The sequence below is a fragment of the Lynx canadensis genome, chromosome C2 (assembly GCF_007474595.2).
Source record: "Lynx canadensis isolate LIC74 chromosome C2, mLynCan4.pri.v2, whole genome shotgun sequence".
Taxonomy (NCBI): Eukaryota; Metazoa; Chordata; class Mammalia; order Carnivora; family Felidae; genus Lynx; species Lynx canadensis.
Window position 1 is genome coordinate 25,919,715 of NC_044311.2, and position 21,971 is coordinate 25,941,685.

At 46.4% G+C, this 21,971-nt stretch overlaps 1 protein-coding gene across 2 annotated transcripts in view; it reads left to right on the top strand.

The window, feature by feature from the left end:
* The first annotated feature begins 6,130 nt into the window (after nt 1–6,130).
* COLQ (collagen like tail subunit of asymmetric acetylcholinesterase) overlaps nt 6,131–21,971 on the top strand; it is a 76,821-nt gene continuing 60,980 nt past the window's right edge. Inside the window, exon 1 of one of the 2 annotated variants that reach the window (XM_030329011.1) lies at nt 6,131–6,327. In XM_030329011.1, coding sequence (XP_030184871.1) covers nt 6,222–6,327 — 106 coding nt within the window. In that variant the 5' untranslated portion in view covers nt 6,131–6,221. Of the gene's footprint in view, nt 6,328–15,933; nt 16,853–21,971 lie in introns of those variants that run through there. The other variant, XM_030329010.1, reaches the window with a different exon arrangement.

Genomic DNA, 21,971 nt, shown 5'->3' on the forward strand with positions numbered 1-21,971 from the left:
ATTCAAGGCCTTGGTGAGTCTAATTCGTCTAATTAGACTTTCTGGTTCTCTGGTGGGTCTTTCTGTTGCATCTCGAGGCTCCATGGGTTCTGGCTCTGATTTCAGCTTGAGTTGTCAGAGGACAGGGAGCTGTGAGGAGGGACTTTCCCTGGGCCTCTCAGTTGCCCTGTCTTATCTCTCTCCTGCTGGTGCAGCTGCCAGCAGGAGGTGGCCAGGGCCTTAGCATAACTGAATCATCGTTAATTCCAGGCCAGAACATGCTCAGAGATCTGTTCTCTGGCAGGACCAATCAAAATGTTCTATCTGTTCCTCTCAGCACGTTGGCAGGGACTTGTTGGATCTCATACATGGAGAAAAGACACCTTTTATTCCCCTCCTTTCTTCCTTCCTTACTCCTAAGATTGCCAAGACTCTGATTCTGCTAAAAAATATATCTTTTAAGTTACAAATTAAGTTACACTCATTGCAAAAATTTCCAATACAAATATGTATAAGAGTAAAGAGGGAATTTCCCTCCATCTCTTATCCTACATACTTCCATCCCCAAGTGTGAAATGTGTATTATTTTAGATCTTTCTCTCTGCACATATACATAATTGATAAATAGATTTGCTTGTTTGTTCAGATGTTTGGTCAGATGCACTGCACCTTTGCAGTTTTAGTCAGCAATATTCTCTGGACAGCCTTCCATGTCCATGCATAAATGTAAACTATCTTTGCCTCATTTTTTTAAAGTCAAGCTTATTGCAGGAAAATTCACATAAAACTCACCCTTTTTAAGAGTATGGTTTGACGTGTTTTGACAAAGGAGGCAAACAACCACTCCAGTCAAGATAAAGAACATCCCCCATCACCACCAAAAGTTCCCTTTGTAGCTGATTCTCACGACCGTTAACTCTTGGTCACCACTGATCTGTTCTCCGTCCGGTAGTGTTGCCTTTTCCAGAATGCCTTATAGATGGAGTTATGCAGTATGTAGCCTTTTGTGGTGTTGGCTTTAGCATAATGCATTTGAGATTCATCCCTATGACTTGTTTCTGCCGTGTAGTATTGTACTGTACACAACCGGTTACACCAGTAGATGGCCATTTGGGTTGTTTCTAGTTTTTCATTATTACGAAGAAAGTAGTTATGAACATTCATGTACAAGTCTTTGGGTGGATATACGGTTTCATTTCTATGAGTAGAATTGTTGTGTGGCAGAGTAAGTGCATATTTAACTTTAAAGGAAACTGCCAAACTGTTTTCCCAAGCGGTTGCACCATTCTGCATTCCCAGCAGCAATGTGTGAGAGTTCCAGCAGCTCCACATCCTTACTAACATTTGGAAATGTCTGTCTTTTTAAACTTAGTCATTCTAGTAGTATGTAGTGGCGTTTCATTAAGGTTTTAGTTTACATTTCTCTAATGACTAATGATGTTGAATATCTTTTCATGTGCTTATTTGCCATTTACGTATCTCCTTTGGTGAAGTATCTATTTACACCTTTTGCCCTTTTCTTTTAATTGGCTTGCTTTATTATTATTGACTTGTAAAGTTCTTTATATATTCTGAATATGCATCCTTTATCATGTATGTGTTTTGCAAATATTTACTTATAGTCTTTGGCTTGTCTTTTCTTTTTTAGAGAGGTTTTTTTTTTAATGTTTATTTATTTTTGAGAGAGAGAGAGAAACAGAGTGCAAGCAGGGGAGGGGCAGAGAGAGAGGGAGACAAAGAATCTGAAGCAGGCTCTAGGCTCTGAGCTGTCAGCACAGAACCCAGCATGGGGCTCAAACCCACGAACTGCAAGATCATGACCTGAGCAGAAATCAGACATTCAGTCAACTGAGCCACCCAGGCGCCCTGCCCTGCCTTTTCTTTTCTTCTTTATTGTTTGTTTATTTTTGAGAGAGGGAGAGAGAGCACGTTTATGAGTGGGGCATGGGAAGAGAGGATCTGAAGCAGGCTCTGTGCTGACAGCAGAGAGCCCGATGCAGGGCTCAAACTCATGGACCATGAGATTATGACCTGAGCCAAAGTCAGACGCTTAACTGACTGAGCCACCCAGGTACCCAGGTGCTCATTTTGGCTTGTCGTTTCAATTTAACATTGGTTTTCATAGAGCAGAAGTTTAAAATTTTTGATCAAGTCCAGTTTAACAATTTTCTTAAATGCTTCATGCATTTTATGTCCTAATATTTAAAACACTTTTTTTCATAGAACCCAAGGGTCAAATGGTGATTACCAGGGGCTGGGGAAGATGGGGGAAATGGAGAGACATTGGTCAGAGGGTACAAAGTTTCAGTTATATAGGATGAATAATAACATATAGCATGGGGGTTACGGTTACCAATACTGTTTTGGTGCAGTGGAAATTTCTAAGAGAGTAGTTTTTAAGTGTTTCACTAGAAAAAAGGTAACTATATGGGTTGACAGATATGTTCATTGTCTTGACTGCAGTAATCATTTCACAAAATATATGTGTACCAAAACATGCTGTATATCTTAAATATATGCCATTTTTATTTAAGAAAAAAATTTTAATTTGAAGAGAAATCTTTGCCTAGCCCAAGGTCACTAAGATTTTCTTGCGTTTTCTTCTAGAAGTTTAATGATTTTCTCTCTTAAGTCTATGATCCATTTTGAGATAATTTTTATGTATGGGGTAAAGTAAGAGTTAAGAATAATTTTTGTTTGTTCTGCATATGGACGACTGATTTTTCTTACCATTTCTTCCCAAATATTGCTGATTTTTCCAGCAATATTTGTTGCAAAGACTACTTTCTTCTTTGTAATGACTGTATAATGTTTCACTGAAGATAAGTCCTATGATTTATTCAACCAATCTCATATTCATTGAAAGTTAGGCTGTTTCAGACCTGAGGCTGTAACGAACATCCTTGCACCTCAACCACTGGGCAGTTGAATGGGTATTTCTGTGGAATTTCTGAATCAAACGACACATGTGTATGTCATGTGTTGATGAGTGCCATCAGATTGCCTATCTGTATACCATACATTCCTACCTACGAGGCCTGTGAGAGAAAGCTCTAGCTTTGATTGGCTTTGTTGGTATAAGCCTTTCACAAATCTCAAATAATTTCCTTCTAGGTAATCTAATAGCCTGTGTTATTAGATTCTGAAAGATTGAGAGCCCTTCCAGGAGAGTTTGAAGAAAGATAACTTCTCAGTCAGTTAGGGTAACCCTGTAAGAAATAGACTCATAAAATACACAGTACATGGGAAATGGAAATTTACAAAGAGCTGTTTCATAACTGTTGGGGCTTATAGATACCTCTGTGCTGGGGCCTCCCCAGAGGGTAGAGGTGACTCGCCCCCCAGTGGCCTGAATGTGTATATGCAGCCTCTGCATGGCAGGCTGTCCACATTCCCTCTCACTTTCTCCCCATACTTACCAAAGTCCTTTCTTGTACCAGGCCTGGGCCAGCCAGCTACTGTCTGTGCAAAGGCATAAAGGGGTGCTGGGAAATGCAGTTTGCTTAGTGTGGCTGGAGCATAAAACTATGCCATTTTCTTTCTTTTCTTTTCTTTTCTTTTCATCCTGTGGTGGTGTGATTTGATCAAATTAACTGACATTGTTGAGGATTAGGTGGCAAGGACTGTCCTGGGGTACACAGAGCTATGGGACTGTCCTCTATCTCTGGAGACATTAACACAAGTTAAATAGCAATGCAAGGTGGTTTAGAAGCAGCTCAAAAACAATAGCAGGCGTTGCAGGCAGGACATAGTGACCCACTTTGTGCCAACAGCAGAGTCAGTGGTGAGAACTGTGTGCTGAGAGAAGGAAGAAATCACTCTTGCTTCACAGGAGGGATCTGAGCTAGATGGTGAAAGTTCAGATTCTGGCAGCAGGTTACTCAAGAGTTACCTTCTTCCCAGGTAGCACGTTCTCCAAAGACCACTGCTGGGACTATAGGTTTCAAAAGTTAACAAGAACAAGCCTGAGAATTTCCTAGTGGGGTTTAGCCAACAATCACAGATCCTTCTGTTAAATAGTTTGGGAATAGCTAAATGGGGGTACCATGAAGCTGTCCTGTTAAAAATTTTTAAGTTTAGGTCACCTGGGTGGCTCAGTCAGTTAAGCGTCCGACTTCGGCTGAGGTCATGATCTCAGGGTTCATAAGTTTGAGCCCCATTTTGGGCTCTGTGCTGACAGCTCAGAGCCTGGAGCCTGCTTCAGATTCTGTGTCTCCCTCTCTCTGCCCCGTCCCTGCTGGCACTCTGTCTCTCTCTGTCTCTCTCAAATATAAAATAAAACATAAAAAATAAAATTAAAAAAATTTTAAGTTTATTTATTTATTTTGAGAGAGAGAGAGAGAGAGAGAGAGCACGTGCACAAGTTGGGAAGGGACAGAGAGAATCCCAAGCAGGCTCTGCATCACCAGCTCAGAGCCTGACGTGGGGCTTGAACCCACAAACTATGAGATCATGACATGAGCTGAAATTACCTGACTTGACTGAGCCACCCAGGCGCCCCGTCCTGTTAATTTTGAATATAACCTAAGTATATTCTTCAAGCTTTCAAAAGATTTCCTTATAAGCCCCTTATCAGTTACCTATGACCGTACAATAAATCATTCTAAAACAACAGCCATTTTATATGCTCATGAATCCATATTCTGGGCTGGGTTCATTTGGGCTGTTCTTCACCTGTGACTGCCATCGTCATCTGGTGACCCACGTGGTCTGGCTTCCCTCACGTGGCTGTTGCCTCATCTGAGATGGCCAGACAGGGGCTGGCTGCTTCCCCCTCCCTGCTGCTATCCGATGATTCAGACTCTCCTATGTGGCAGCTTTATGGGGCAGCTTCTGGAAGGCAAAGGCAGAGCTGCCGGGCCCGTTAGGGCCTCAGCCTGGAAGTGGTACAGTGTCACTTCTGCCACACTGTACTAGTCAAAGCCAATGACAAGCCCAGCCCAGTTGAATGGGGGAGGAAACAGACTCCAGCTCTTGCCGGGGAGAGTGGCTCACGCGCACAGGGACGGGACGGATTTTCAGTGGCCATCATCGCCCCCAGTCCACCACAGCTCCCTGCATTTCATTTTTGCTGTCTGCATACACAGATTTTACCTCATCTGTGATCCATCCATGTTACCTCATTTAACCTTTCCGGCGTACCTTTAAAGGGAACACCACCTCCATTTTATGATGAGAAAACTGAGGCTCAGAGAAGGCAAACACTTGGCTGCTGTCACAGCAGAGCTGGGAGGCGGACGAGACTGGTGCGAAAGCCAGGGAGCCTTGCCTTAGGCTCTGCCTCCCCCAGAGATGAGGAAAGGTGCTCTTCCCCAAGGACGCCCACCCCAGAGGCCAGGAACTCCCAAACCACTCCCAAACAAACTCCCACGAGGCCCCGGGAGTACATTACGTGCATTAAAGCCAACTGGGCAACTCTGTAGATCATTATTTTAATAATCTAAGGATCTCTGTAACAGGCTTCATAAACTCATAAGAGGTATTCATTTAAGGACGCAGCACTTTTTACTTGGATTTTGCCCAGCCAAAGATCAAGTCATTGATGCTCTTTCTCCAAGTGTAATTTGATAATCATTCACTTTCTGTCTTTTCACTTATTTTGCTGTGGATGAGATAGAAGGGTGCTGCTTCTGCAGGGAGAACAAACACTTTCTCCTGGAGAAAGCTGTTTGAGAAAATCCACCTCCCCCGTTTTATTGGACGATTAAAGAAAAATATATCCAAGGTCAACTTTGCATTTGTCACCGAGCGGGTAAAAGTGTCACAGGCTGACAGCAGAGGGATTTGTGTCTGTGGAAATTCAGTGATTCTGTGGTGCGGTTGGACACCTCCGTTCCGAGCAGGCAGCTGCTGGGGGATAATTGGGGATCTGACTGCCTTTGAGGACTGCTTCTAGTGAACGTTTGAAACTCAACTGCCTTTTCACCGCCTCTTCAGTAGCCACTCACCTCAGTCTCCAAAACAGAAGTTCTGACATAGTATTTTAATGTGGGCATTTGATTCAGTGTGGGAGATAAATATAACCCTGTGTAGTACGGAGAAGGTTTAATGGGAAATGGTTGGCATTCTTTCTTGGTAAAGGCATGGGGAAAGGAGAGGGAGACAGGAGAGAGAGGGAGAGGGGGAGGGGGAGGGGGGAGAGAGAGGCGCAAACAGCAGTGAGGAAGACAAAGGCAGAGATAAGCAAGGCTTCCCGAGCAGCCTTGCCTAGAGAACTTGACACTTGCCAGACCCCAGCCAGCATGGTTGTCCTGAATCCAGTGACTTTGGGAATCTATCTGCAGCTTTTCTTCCGCTTTATCGTGTCTCAGCCTACTTTCATCAACAGCGTCCTCCCAATTTCAGCAGGTAAATGATGACCACACTTTCCTCTCTTCCATCCGTTGGGGGCAGGGGGAGGGGGTGGAAGATTATTTTGCAGCGTGTCCTGATATTTTCCCCCTTCTGCTCTCGGTGGAAGGAGGCTGGAGGGAGACAGCCACCCCAGCAGCTTCCTGTCACCCGAGCTGTCTCAGAAGCTCGCTCCGTACTTGTTCCAAGTGGCCCCCACCCAGCTGCTCAAAGCCAGAGACCCTTTTAAAAATGGTTTCTGCCTCTCCCACTTCTCCCCACTTGCTGCGTGATTTCACTTTGGGAATCGTGGGGAGCTTAAAAGAGACACAGAGGAGAGCATGGAAGGGAGAAGTGAGCCCCAGACATTTCTGTGAACACATCCCCAACCCCTTCTGAAGGGGGCTTGACTCAAGGGGGATGTCGTGGAGCAAATACGCCTCCGCTGAGCTCTTCCCTTCCTGTCCCAGCAGGGAAAAGGGGAATCCAGTGATTCGCCCGTGGGCAGGGACCCTTGCAGCCTCAGTCCTAGGTCTCCCATTTTTCCAGCCCTGGCTGCTTTCCTGTTGTTCCTTCTTCCCTTGGTGAGACTTCTGCCCAAATAGGGCAGCTGGAGGTCGTGGGAGATGGGAGATTTCTGAGGGGATGTGGAGGGTTCCAGAGTGCCCCTGGCCTGGCCTAGAGTGGACTGTGTCAGAGATAGGGCTGGGTGATTTGGGGAAGAGGGCTTTTTAAGCTGACCTGCCAAACTTCTCTGAGGGCAGCAGGCACCAGATTGCCCTCGTCCTGTCTGACCCAGAGCAGGGGAAGTATTGTGTTACTGACATGGCCTATTTAAACCTTTCTGAGGAAACTCAAATGTTTCCGGAGGGCTTGAGGGAGCCAGGCAGACCCCCCGGGTTTGCTGCCTGTCCCGTTATAGCCCCCCTCAATTCACCTCAGCCGCCTCTGGCTTCCCCCCTCTCCCCCAGCAGAGGCGGTTTCAGTCATGCCCTCCAACTTGAATCTCACAAATACTTTCACGCAGGCAGACATTTCATTCTCACTGCCTTTGCTGAAAACACAGGCTCTCAGAGAGGACATGTCTCAGAATCCAGACCCCAGCCCCTCTCTGTTCATAAAATCAGTTCAGCAACGTGTTGTGCTGTCAGGCCTGCCCGCATCTGTGGGCCCTGAGGGAAGGGCTCGGAGAAGGGCACAGGGTAAATTATGAAAATGGGAGAAGCTGAAGGAGAGGACAGGGGAACTTGTTGGGAGGTGAAGAGTAGGGAGGGTAGGAAAGGTGGGTGGTTGTGTCACCACGCCTGTATGACAATATGCCCCCACAAATTCCAGTTGGGAGCGCCACACTTCTGGGAGCTGGTGGGTCATGATCCTTCTATTTAAGGGAGGGAAGCTGGATAGTTCATTCGGTCTGATCCAGTGGGTTCTAAACCTTATTTAGGTAATAGAGTCCTTAAGGAAACTCTGGCTTCTGGTTCTAGCTCTGCCTCTGATGGGCTCTGACTTCTGGGAGACAGTTGGCATTCGACTGTAAGCATCATGTGGGCAGAGACTGTCTTGTATGTTATCATTGGTTCCCCAGGGTCAGAGCAGGCCTTGGCACATGGTAGGTGCACAATAAATATTTGATGAATGAGTGAGTGAATGGAGGAATAATAATTTTTCTCATCTGTAGATTGGGGCTTGCCTTCATTTGATATCATTTAATTTAGATAGACTCAGATGGCTACTAGGTTCTGAAAACTAGAGAGAAAAGAACCTCTGATTTTTTTTGTTTTTTAACTCCTTGCCCTAGAGACACTGCTGGTGCAGTGTAGACATCTTTTAGGTAGGACATTGTATAGATTGTAGCAGTCAAGGTAACAACAGGAAGAAGAAGCACTTCAGATGGTTCAGATGAAGATTTGAACGAAGGGACCACTTTCAGAGGTGTGAGTGGGGTTAAGGGAGCCAACAGGGAAAGTTGAAGAATTAGTAACTCGGGAAGTCTTTACCACGCTTTTGCTTAAAAAGGCAAGAGGAAGAGGGGCACCTGGGTGGCTCAGTCAGTTGAGTGTCCAACTTCAGCTCAGGTCATGATCTCATGGTTTGTGAGTTCAAGCCCCACATAGGGCTGTCTGCTCTCAGCCTGTCAATGCAGAGCCCACTTCGGATCATCTGTCCCCTTCTCTCTGCCCCCTTCCCACCCCCCTGCTTGCGCTCTCCCCAAAATCAATAAATATTAAAAAGAAAAGAAAAAGGAAAGGCAAGAGGAAGAAATGGGGAAATTGATCCTAAGAAGATTTGGAACCTTGGAGGAGGGGCCATTGAACAGGAGCTATGACCACAGAAGGACCCAAAGCAGGGAGAAAATAGAGAAGAAGTACCCCAACCTCTCTCTACTCCAATCTAGCTACCTCTTTTTTTTTGTTATTTTATTTTATTTATTTTTGAAGGAGAGAGAGAGAGAGAGAGAGAGTGAGTGTGTGTGTGTGTGTGTGTGTGTGTGTGTGTGAGTGGAGGGGCAGAGAGAGAGAAGGAGACACAGAATCTGAAGCAGGCTCCAGGCTCTGCGCTGTCAGCACAGAGCCTGACGCAGGGCTTGAACCTATGAACTGTGAAATCATGACCTGAACTGCAGTCAGATGCTTAACTGCCTGAGCCACCCAGGTGCCCCAGCTCCTCTTGGCAGTGCCTTCCATTGGCCAAACCCAGCCCGAAGCTAGGGGGCAGGGGGAGCCTCTGGATACAATCTATGGCAATTAGCTTCTGGGGCACAGAGTGAGAGGGAGGGGTGGGAACGTGGAATAGCTAGCTCATACATCCACTGGCACTTCCTGATGAATTTCTAATTTTTTTTGATGCTTATTTTTGAGAGAGAGAATGAGTGGGGGAGGGGCAGAGAGAGGGGCACAGAATCTGAAGCAGGCTCCAGGCTCTGAGCTGTAAGCACAGAGCCCGACACGGTGCTCAAATCCGTGAGAGATTTGAGTCATGACCTGAGCTGAAGTCAGACGCTCAACTGACTGAGCCACCCAGGCACCCCTGCCTGATGAATTTCTAAATCCAGATCTTCTGGTTGTGAATGTGGTCCTTAGACATTTGGTAAAACAATGGAAGGGGCCACCTGGGTGGCTCAGTGAGTTGAGCATCAGACTCTTGATCTCAGGGTTGCAAGTTCAAGCCCCGGGTTATACTCCATGTTGGGCGTGAAGCCTACTTAAAAAACAAACAAACAAACAAACAAACAATGGGAGTGCACCTAGGGAGAATCACTAAGGTAACAGTTCAATAGAGCAAAAAATATCTGCTTTCACCTGTAGAGTCTCTTGGCCTTGTTCCCACATTTAGTCACCATGGCTTCTTCATAACACAGTTCAGAAATAAACTTCTGCCCTGAAATGAGAACTGTTCTTTGACACAGGATCACTTTAATCCTTTGAAAATATTTTCCAATAATTTGGTGTAAAATATTCTATATTCAGAATCTTATAGATTCTTACTCTTCTGAGGAAGACAAGCCCTATGCTCGTAGACACAAGGGCCACCCACCATACCTTAGTGAGCACCTACTATGTGACTAGCACTGGGCTAAGTGGTACAGAGGACACAGAGACAAGTCGGATGCTGCCTCTGCTCTGGGGGAATTTGTGAACATCCACTGTTGAAACACAGGCAGCATGTGCTAAATGGCCCAGCAAGGGTGTGACGGAGAAAGAGCTCTTACAGGCCTGTTGGGCAGTACTTTCCTTCAAAGCTGAGCCAGCCCTTCACTGCCTCCAGGAAGGACTGTATTCCCACAACTCCAGACACAGCACCAACTATCTAGACCAGAGAGAGGCTTACTCCCTAGCAAACTCCACTGCCGGGTCCCAGAGGAGAACCACAGAAGGGCGCAAAAAGCCTCAAAGAGGCCAGAATTGTTGACAGAACGCCCAGTGTTAAAGCACATGCATTTGATACACAGAAAACTAGTTCTGACTCTTCCTCCAAGTCTATTAATTGTCGCTTTGGATACCGTTCGAGCAGGCTTAGATAGTAGGCTTCTGGAAGGGTGGTGTGGCACATTAGGTTGGGGAGGGTGAGTTCATGCTTACGATGGACACCATGACAACAACAAAAAAAGCTGACCAAAGTGATTACAAGAAAAATGGCCAATCAGCAGGGAATAGTTCTGAGATCAAAAAGAATAGCAGACCAGAATTATTTCTAGAGCCCCTGTTCTGTAGGTAACCCCTGAGGGCACCATTGACTTATGACACATTAACTGTTTCTCACTATTATGAGCATGAATGGCCCAGTGAAGACTGAATTGTGTACACTTAATTTTGCTTAAAAAGGCAGATAAGTGTCAGGTATGTTTTAGAATGATTTCTCTTGAACATGGCCTTGAAATTTTAAGTGTCAGGAGCCGTAATTTTGGGATATTGTGTTAACTATCGCTGAGTAATAAAGCATCCTAACACTCAGTGGCTTACATAACAGTCATCTATCACTGAAGTTCACGTGTTTGTGGGCCAACCAAGGTCAGCTGATCTAGCCTGGGTTTGGCAGGCCCTGGCTGGGCTCGCTATGGGTCTGTGGATTGACTCAGCTCCAATATCCATTCACAGATATAGCTCAGTGGTTGTACAATTTCTAGAATGTGGTGGCACAGACCCAAGGACAATATTTATAGAAGGGCAGACCTTGCACGCACTTCGATTTATGTAATTCTCATAGCACCTCTGGGATGGGTGTGGCGAGACTCCCAGTTTTCAGCCGAGGAGGTGAAGGTGCAGAGAGGTTAAGTGACTTCCTCAAGATCACACAGCTGGTATAAAATAAGAGAGCTGGAGACGGGAATCCCATCCTCTGACTTTAAGTCCAGGGATTTTACTAACTTAGATCGATGTCCATGGACAAATAGTGATAGTAGCTTTTAAAGCCCTGCAGACTACCCTCCTACCCTCCAGAAACTCTCCTCTAGATTCTTTATTCTCCATTCCCTCCTACTTTCTCCTCAGCATATCAATGCCTAAAGGTCTTAGCAAAAGATTAAAGATTATTTTATAGTAAAGTGTGTAGGGCCTACCTACCTTACTCTCTCCTTTGAAGGTATTTGCATTTTGTTTGTTTGTTTGTTTGTTTTTAAATTCTACTTAGTTAACATACAGCGCAGTATTGGTTTCAGGAGTAGAATTCAGTGATTCATCACCCCAGTGCTCATCACAACAAGTACCCTCCTTGGGGCACCTGGGTGGCTCAGTCAGTTGAGCGTCTGACTTCAGCTCAGGTCATGATCTCACGGTTCGTGGGTTCGAGCTCCGCCTCAGGCTCTGTGCTGACCGCTTACTCGGAGCCTGGAGCCTGCTTCGGATTCTGTGTCTTCTTCTCTCTCTGCCCCTCCTCCACTCACGCTTTGTCTCACTCACTCTGTTTCTCAAAAATAAATAAATGTAAAAAACAAAACAAAAATTTAACAAGTACCCTCCTTAATAGCCACCACCCATCTAGCCCACGGCCCCTCTACCTCCCTCCATCAACCCTCAGTTTGTTCTCTATCTTTAAGAGTCTCTTGTGGTTTGTTTCCCTCTCTCTTTTTTCCCCCTTCCATATATTCATCTGTTTTGCTTCTTAAAATTCCACATATGAGTGAAATTATATATTTGTCATTCTCTGATTTATTTTGCTTACACAATACACTCTAGCTCCATCCACATTCTTGCAAATGACAAGATTCATTCTTTTTGATGGCTGAGTACTATTCCATTGTATATATACCACATCTTCTTTATCCATGCATCAGTCGATGGACACTTGGGCTCTCTCCATAGTTTGGCTATTGTTGATAAAAAGGTATTTGCATTTTCATGGGGATTTAAACTAAAGGATGATCTAGTAAGATGAGCCTCAACCAGGGTATTTTGAGGGATGAAACCTTCTGGAATGAGGGGAATACTACTTCACGGACATTCTCTTCAGGTACTGTGAGCCCACCTATCCTATGCCTCTCCCAATACAGGATTTCCCAGGTAGGCGGGACTCCCACACCAGATGGTGAGAAGACCCCAATTCAGCCCCGTAGAATGTGATCATGTGGAAAAAAGTGAATACTGTCTGGGCACCAGAATCTTCTGTTGGCTACTGGGGTGTGACCCCGAGCAGGGTTTTTGTGGCCTAAAAGACCTGCTGTCCAGCTCTGCCCTGCCCTGCCTGGAAGCCAGCCAGGTCACCACTTGGGAACCATTCATGTTCTTGGCAGTAGATTATGGGCCATTTATTTGTGTCTGATGGTGATCAGCTATTGTTTAATGTTCCATAATGCACTTCCTAACCATCTCCTCTGATTTAGCTTTTCATATTTCCTCTGGATAATGCAATCAGAGAGGGTTCTTAAATTAGAGGGCTCCCCATGGGTCCCAACCTCCCCCTTCACCTCACCCCAAGCCTCTGAATAAAGCAGTGGACTCAGCTGCAGCTCATGTACAGAGAGAGCTGGGTATGAGATGGGAGGCTTTCCCTTCCGATATCCAGAGGCATGCCCCCACATCACCATCCACCTCGCTCACGCCTGCTTCTCCCAGATCCACAACCGCCACTGCCACAGCCACACAACAGCAGCACAGCCCCAGAATTAATAGAAAGCCCCTCTGGCTCCTGTGGGACCAAATAAGCTGGCGTCCCATCATCTTGAAATGTGGTTCACATTTTGAGTACTGACTCGTACTGCTCTTATAATTGGTACCAGTTATCCCCAAACCTCTCATTTTGCAAAGCATTTTCACAGCTCTGTTTGTATTTGCCCTGCACAGTCGTTTGAATCCTGAGCTAGTTGGTTATTAGCGTGTGTTGGGGGAAGGCCACTTCACTGCAGTGAGCTTCAAATTCCTCCTCTGTAAGATAGGTATAAAATTCTGTCTCCCAGAATTACTGTAAGTATTCACTCAACAAACACTTAATAAGTGCCAGCCGTGTACCTGGAACTGGATGCAGCAGTGAGCAGAGAAGCACATTCCACCCATATGGAGTTCAGGCATCACCCTGAAACGCACTTGGCCAGGCTGGCCCGCTGGTCCCAAGACGTGAATGAAAGACACCTGCGCAGGGATGGAGGCCCACACCAGCTGCCCAAGGATGGAATCCAGTCTTCCTGTGTAGCATGTTCAGACTTCACGTTGTAGTCCTTTAAAATAGAGAAGTATTTCATGGCCTTCATTGCTAACGTTTAACATAGAGTGATTTAACATTTTAAAAAGGTGCTTCTGATGTCTCTTAAAAACAACAACAAAATTCTTGACAAATGGGACAGCCTGGCAGTGCGGACCCACAAGACATATTCTGATATGACAAGGACTGTTTGGAATGCAGTGGCTGGTGGCTGCTCAGTGCCAGCTCCCCAGACCCCCAGTGCACCCTCTTGTCTTAAGCCTGGTCCACTTCTTGCATTTACCTAGCTAGCCCCATCTGGGCACGTGACTTTTTGACCTCTGGGTCCAGCAGTCATGCTGGCTTGGACTCTGCCTCCTCCTCCTCCTCCTCCTCCTCCTCCTCCTTTATTTGTGTATTTAAAAAAAAAAGTTTTTTAATGTTTATTTTTGAGAGAGACAGAGTGTGAGCAGGAGTGGGGCAGAAAGAGAGGGAGACACAGAACCCAAGGCAGGCTCCAGGCTCTGAGCTGTCAACACAGAGCCTGACACAGGGCTCGAACTTATGAACCCCGAGATCATGACCTGAGCCGAAGTCAGGTGCTTAACCGACTGAGCCACCCAGATGTCCCTGCCTCCTCCTCTGCCTTTAAATTTTTTTTAAGTTTTATTTTTCATATTTGTGAGAGAGACAGAGACAGAACACAAGCAGGGGAAGGGCAGAGAGATGGAGACAGAATCTGAAGCAGGCTCCAGGCTCTGAGCTGGCAGCACAGAGCCCGACGCTGGGCTTGAACTCAGAAGCAGTGAGATCATGACCTGAGCCGAAGTCGGACGCCCAACCGACTGAGCCACCCAGATGTCCCTGCTTCCTCCTCCACCTTTAGAACTCTCGGGGCATTTTTCCTGAATTCCCAAGCTCTGCAGAGTTCAATTTGAAAGTGAATGTTGCAGATTAGCGATTCTCAAACTGTAGCGCTGGTTCTCAGCCCGGGCTAGACATAAGAATCACTTGGGATGTTTTATAGAAGCCCAGTGGCCAGACTGAACGAACCAAATAAATCACTCTCTGGGGCATGTGCCCAGGCATTGATAGTGTTTAAAGCTCACTGGGTGCCCTAATGGCTGACTTGAGTTAACCACCGAACTGTAACCAGCGTCCGTATCATCTGGAGGACTTGTGAAAACACAGCCAGCTGGGCCCCATCTCTGGAATTTCAGTAGATCCGGGGTGGGGCCCAAGAGTTTGCATTTATAATAAGATCCCAGGTGCTGCTGATGCTCTGGTCCAGGGACCACACTTTGAGAGCCACTGCTCAAGTTTGCCTCGGAGCCACTGTATTAGTCTCCTTTGGCCACTGGAACAAATCACCCCAAATGTAGTGCCTTAAAACAACACACATTTGTTCCCTTGTAGTTCTGGAAGTTGGATGCCAAATTAGTTTCACTTGGCGGAAATCAAAGTGTTGGCAAGGCTGTGCTCCCTCCGTAGACTCTCTGGCAAAATGTTTCCTTGCTTTTTCTAGTTCTAAGCGACGTTCATTGCCATCTTTGTTTCCTGGCCCCTTTCTTCATCTTCAAAACCAGTAGTAACATAGCATCCTAAGTGGTCATATTGCCACCTTCTTCTCTGTCAAGTTTTCTGCCTCTCTCTTAAAAGGACACGTGTGATTGCATTTAAGGTCCCCTGAGTTGATCTCCCCATCCTGAACTTCTTAGTTGAATCACATCTGCAAAGTTCCTTTTGCCGCATAAAGTAATATTTACAGGTTCTAGGGACCAGTCTGGACCTCTTTATTCAGTCTACCATAGCTACCTTTCCACTGGGTAAAGCGTCCCACGAGGGTTAAGTGGCATCAGAATCAAAGGCACCAGCATATATACTGGTCTTCGTTTGGGTTCCTTCTAACTGCAGATCCCAACACAAGGATTTGTGTGTCAGTAGTTTATGTAGGAGGTAATCCCAGTAGGGCAGTGGGGACATGAGACAGGGAAGGGAAGGCAGCACGGAGGGAGATCATAAGCAGATTGCTGCTGGGGTGCAGTTCTGGGAGAACAGGAGGGCAGGGAGACAGAAGACTGGGATAGTTACCCACCAACCCCTGGGGACATGCTTGCCCCTAGCATATTTCTTGACTGGAGGAGCCCTCTGGCATAGTTACAAGTGTTTGTGGTAGGAGCTTGAAGCCCGCAGAGCCTGATGGGTGCTGTGGCCTATGGGCAGGGAAGCAGCTGTGTCTGCCATTGATACTTTAAAAGAGCTATACTAATTCAGCTACCTTGCATTGAGTGCTTTCTCTTTGCTAGCCTCTTTACATATATAACTTCTTTTTGTTTTATTTTTTTAATGTGTATTTTTTTGAGAGAGAGACAGAGCATGAGTGGGGGAGGAGCAGAGAGGGAGACACAGAATCCGAAGCAGGCTCCAGGCTCTGAGCTGTCAGCACAGAGTCCGACACGGGGCTCGAAGCCACGAGCCGTGAGATCGTGACCTGAGCCATAGTCAGACGCTTAACCGACTGAGCTACCCAGGCATCCCTACATATATAACTTCTAATCTCACAACATTTTCATGAGCCAGTAGTACCCCCGTTTTACCAAGCTGGAAACTAACATTCAGGAAGGGGTAGTCACTTATCTGAGGTCACACAGTACTAGGGGCAAAATTCCGAATCAGAACTTTCTGACTCTCAAAACATTGTGGAAGCAGAATATTCTAGTGATTAGGGGTAGGGTCTCTGGTGCCTTGCTACCAGGTTTCAAATCTTGTGTTTTCTTTAGCTTTGTGATGTTGGGCAAGCAAATTGCCCTTTTGGTGCCTCAGTTTCCCCATCCATAAAATGGGGCCAAAAGTAGGGTTTAACTCACAGAGGGGTTGTGAAGATTAAGTGGGCTAATTAGGAACATACGGTACTTAAACTACAGTGCCTGGTGTATAGTGTGTCATTATTTCTGTCGTTATTTCCAGAACCTCACAGTGTCTGTACACGTGCCAAAGGGCACGATTTCCCCTGTGATGCACTTGCATTATAAAAGGCAAAAGTTGCAAATACAACCCACACCATAACTTTTTGCTTAAAATATCCAGTGAGCTAAGGCAAAAATAGGGGCTCAGCTATTACTTAGCATTTGTGAATGAGTCCCTAAAGCAGGAACACGTTGACCAGGGAAAAAAGGCTCTTCTCGTGATGACCGGCTTTCCCAGATCGCTTTAAAAATACACCTGGCCCGATTCCATCTCCCAGCCCAGGAGCATTTAGCTCCATTCAAGCCCACACTTAGGTCTCCACAGCAACCAACATAAGCACAAGCGTGAGGCGTGTGTTGGGAGCTGGCAACAGCTGACGGAGAGGCCTCGTGGCTGCTGAGGGCTTTGCACCGTAAACCAGCTGGGGGCTGAAAAAAGAGAGGAACACCAAGAAGGAAACATGAATGTGAGTTGGACAGTCTCCTTCCCTCCCAGGCCTCTGCACTCCTTTCCCCACTCATGCTGCCCTGCTGCTCACCTGGCCTTCTTGGTGTGTTTCTGAGAAGTCTGGAGAAAGCCCCCACGAGCTTTCCTGCTGCAGCTTGTAGTTCTCTCTGGGGACACGTGCTCCAGGAGGGACCTTCCAGGGGTCTCAGGCCTAGCATGCGGCTTCTCAGGGTTCCAGGTGGGTGGGGGATGGAGTGACGATGGCCACCCTAACCGCAGAGACCTACCTGTCCTCCTGGGGCTTTCTTACTTTACTGTGACTGGGGGTTTGTTCAAGTGTTTGAACTTGTCTCCTATAGGAAGGGGTGGGTCATTATCATTGAAAGTTGAAACTGGGCTGCCCCTTTGTGCCCCAAATGAACTGGTTTCACTTCTGAGATCATCTATACTTGGGTGAACCCCACAGAGTAGCCCCCAGAAGCCTTCCAAAGTCTCTATGGTCCTTCGGAAACCAAACTCTGAACCATTGAGATTCGTGTTCAGCATGGGGGGGTGGGGAGGGGTGCTCCAAGCAAGAACAACAGCCCTTTTCTCCTCCCGGCCCATCTTTAGTAGAGCTGTGTTGGCAAGGTCATGGTAGGGAAAGTTAACCCCGGAAAAGAAGAATGTCTTCTGTGTCCAAGGAACATGAGGGCCCGAGGGAGTGGTGTCGTTCTGGGTGGCACTGTCCTTCACTCTCCATGCCTGCCCGTGGAAAGCGAGGAGTGGAAGCCTGAGATGGCTGTCTGGACAGTTCGGGCCCTGGAAATGCTTTCCCCAAAGTATCTGAGGTAAATGGGTTTTGTTTTGTTTTTTTAATTTCCTTCAGTTACCTGGGCCCCCTGCTCTGGCCTGCGCCTTCTTCTCTGGCAGGCCCTGAAAGAGTGTACCTTCCTGACAGGCTTAGAGCTGGCCACCATAGTGATTGCTGCTAAGGTTCTCTTGTTTGGGTCCAGCTGGAAGGAGGCGCAGGCACATCTAGTCAATCACGTTGGCCTGTTGAGTGATATTCTTAGGGAGGTATTGTAGCACAGGGCTAAGGCACTGAGGTAGAATTCAAGAAACGTGGGTTATTTCTCTGGACCTACTGCTAACTCCCAGGACACATGTGTAGTATTGGCCAACCTATTTGCTCTCTGTGAGACTGTTTCCTCATCTGTAACACGAAGGGATGGACCAGATTTGAAAGCCGTAGACTTCTCTGACTTTGTGGCTAACGAGTTGCTTGCTAACTTATGTAATTAGCACCTACGCGATAAAGGGGTCTTGGCACGTGTTTCTCTTCTGAGCCCTGGCACCTGAGAATCCACAGGTATGCGCCTGAAGGGCATAGGGTTCATATTCAGACAGCCCTGCCCTTGAGTGACCTCTTCATGACTCACTAGCTGAGTGATCTTGGCCAAATGGTTGCGGTTTAATAGCTCAACACCTCAGTTTCCACCTCTGTAAAATGGGGATGATAAGAGTACCTGTCTCGTTAGATGGCAGTGAGGACTGAATGAGCTAATAGGTACAGAGCCTTGCACCTGGAACATAGTTAAGCTCAGTTGCTGGCTGCAGCAGTTATTCCAAATAGTGTTAAGAGGGCTGGACTCCAGGCCGCTTGCCTCCTTCTGGGATGCCTCATTTCTGCTGTGATCCCCTCTGCTCCTGTTGAGCCTGGAGAGATTTGCTCATAATGCTGAAGGGTCCGTTTCAGAATTCCGAGTTCCCATCTAAAGCCAGAGCAGGGGCCAGCTCGGTGCCTGGACTTTGGAATTAGAGGTCTGCACTCCAGGAGACCTTGAATGTCAGAGCCAGTTTTCCTCACCTGGACAGTGGGATGCAATGGAAGGTAATTTGAGGGGCCACTGTGAGGATCCAAGGAGAAGGCATGGGAGTTCCTAGCTCTAAGCTGGCCGAGTATGTACTTGGGTGCCCTTGTGCCTTGAGGGGCGACACTGGGCTTGCTAGACGTGGGGAGCACGGGCTCACACCTAAGGGCAGTGCCTTAGCACACTGAGTTCTCAGCTGAAAGGCCTGCCGATGGGCACAGTCCACCACAGGCCGCCCTCCCTCCGCAGACGGAGGTGAGCTTTCTGGGAACCCTGGCAAGGCACTGGAGTCCTGAGAGTGTCTACCCTCTGGAAACTGTGCAATCCTGTGTGGAGCATGGCTGGTAAGACAAGCCATTTCCTGTATCCAATTCGTCCCTGTCAGGAGAAGGGGACTGTGGAGTGACAATCTTTGACAATCTTCCCCCCTTCAAAATGGACAGTGGATGCCAAGTCACCAGGCCTGCCCGGTGTGGGCTCTCCCAGGCAGTAAGAGGAAGATTATTAAGTATGAAATTTTCAAATAGAATGCCAGCAAATGGTGGCTGATTTGAACAAGATGCTCAGTTTTCTGACCAAATACCTATCTGCGACCACTTTGCATTTTGTTCAACTTTATTTTTCTAAATGGGGCAATAAAATCCACTTGAATTGATTCAAATTCTCTTATTATTAGCATGTTTAAATCTGTCTCCATCTCTAAATTAATTGTGACAATTACTTGAGATATAATTTTTAAAAAATTTACTATTATTTTGAGAGCGACTGAGAGAGAGACAGAGTGCAAGCAGGGGAGGGGCAGAGAGACAGGGAGACACAGAAGCTGAAGCAGGTTCTGGGCTCTGAGCTGTCCGCACAGAGCCCGACATGGGGCTTGAACCCACGAGCTGCGAGATCATGACCTGAGACAAAGTCAGATGCTTAACTGACTGAGCCACTCAGGTGCCCTGAGATATATAATTTTTGATACGCTTCCCATCAACATAACGACCGATATTTATGGCACCTCCTACTATGTACTGGACTACTATATTGAAGAAGATTCGTAAGACTAACTCTAGGAACCCATAGTCTCTTTGTGACACGAAAATAACACAAATGAGGGGCGCCTGAGTGGCTCAGTCAGTTAGGTGTCTGGCTCTTGATTTCGGCTGAGGTCATGATCTCCTAGTCTTGAGATCGAGCCCTGGGTCTGGCCCTGCACTAACCGTGAGGAGCCTGCTTGAGATTCCGTGTCTCCTCTCATTCTTCCCCTTTCCTGCTCACATGCACGTGCTCTCTTTCAAATAAATAAACATTTAAATAAAATAACACAAGTGAAATCTCTAATGAGGAGTGAAGCAGATCGCCCGGGGTGTCTCAGGCTGCGCAAGTAATTGGAATTTGTAGGAGAGCCGAGCAACTAAGACAAGGAGACAGCTGATCTAGGTTCAAGTCATGACTCTGTCCCTTACCTGGGCACTGCTGTGAGCCTCAGTTTACTTATCTGTCATAGGGAGAAAATATTAATAACCATTAAGGATGTTGGATGCTAGTGCTTAGCACATAGTAAGTGTTCAGTGCCTGTTACTGAGTATTTTCATAGTTGATTTTTTTCAGGCTACGTGAAGGTAGTTTAAAGAATGATTTTGTTTTTTGCTTCAGGTAAGATGTCTTCCAAGTGAAGGAATATTCTGCAGCCATAGAAAGGAATGTAGATGCATTTTATGTAGTTCTAGAGAATAAGCTCTTAGAAATGCTGTGAAGAAACCAAGATGGAGTAGCCTATGTATAGTTGTATATTCAGGTAACCCTTTGAGAAAGAGGGGGGGATCTATTCTGTTTACTTATCTGCTTGTATATGCATAGAATATTCCTGAAAGAATACACAGAAAACTAAATGAGTGATAATAAATAATTGGAACTGCTACAGAAGTAGGAAAGTTTTCATGTATGTTCATTTGTACTTTTGGAATTTTGAATCACATGAATGTATTACCGATTCTAAACCATTAAAATTCCAGCTATGCACACAAAACAGAGCCTCTCATCTGGAGCACACGGGATGGGATTTTTCTGTCTTTAAAAGTCTGTTTAAAGCAATGGGAGTTGAGATCTCAGAATGGTAGAGTCACACAGTTATAGTGCTGCAGAAAGTCTAGGGCTCATCTTTCCAACTTGTTTAATTGAGAAGCTCAGTTGAGTCCAAAGGGGTCAGCCTAAGGTCCCCCACTTTCTGGAATCCAGGGATCTGAGTGATTCAGTGAGACCAGTAGGTAGAAATGCTTGTGCTGGGTGGGAGCCAGGGGACTCCCAGTTACCATGCTTCCCTCCTCCCACCTGCCAAGTACTCTCGGACAACAAATATTGGAGGCATTGGGGGCAAGGATGGGGGTGGGGGTGCTCCAGGGGAAGGGTTAAGTGAGCTATGTGGCTTTGAATCACAAGTGTCAATAGAGCTACAATGTCACCATGGAAAAATGAAGGTGTGGACACAGTGGCTAGAAACACAGGGTCTTTCCACTCGGCCCCAATTGTCAGTGGGTGTTGGAAATAACCAACCCTTTGGGCCAATGTAGCCAGGGGGTTTTGTCTCTGACCTATTGCCAGATCTCCTGAATAACTCTACAAACTTGGCCTTCCCTGTCAAGCCGTAGCAGAAGATTTAATAGTGCTCGCTGCTTTATGCTGGACACTGTAATTAAATTCAGAGCCAAGGCGCAGCCAGTCTTGGGGAGGTGTCTTGATGTTCCCTTGGCTCCTAATAACATTGTCTCCTTCTTCCTTTCTGTTTACCACATGCCATTTTGTCAAATTAGAACTTGAACTAAAAAAAAAACAGATGCCTTCCTTTAGATAAGGTCAAAAAATTCCCTTGTGGGAAGAAAGGAGGATGGGTTGTCTCCTTGAATCTATGCACAAAGGAGTCACCTTTGATATATGACTTAATATAAAATAGCAAATATGAGAGGATTTTCTTTCATCTGCCTAAGACAGACCTTCCTCCTCGACACATCCCTATTGGCAGGGGAGGGGGCAGAAGAGAACATGTCCTTCAGGGGGATTCAGTTCCCTGCTCAAGTTCTCATAATGAATGGCTGCAGGCTTCTCCAGGCAACGCTGGTGCCCTAACTTTGACACACTCCCAATCCTAATCCTTGTGGAGGTATCTACTTGTTCTCTGTTTCCTATTTAAATTTTTCCAGGAGACCCCAGTATGCCTACAGTTATGGACTGAGTTGTGTACCCAACACCCAAATTCATATGTCGAAGCCTTAACCCCAGCACGTCAGAATGTGACCGTAC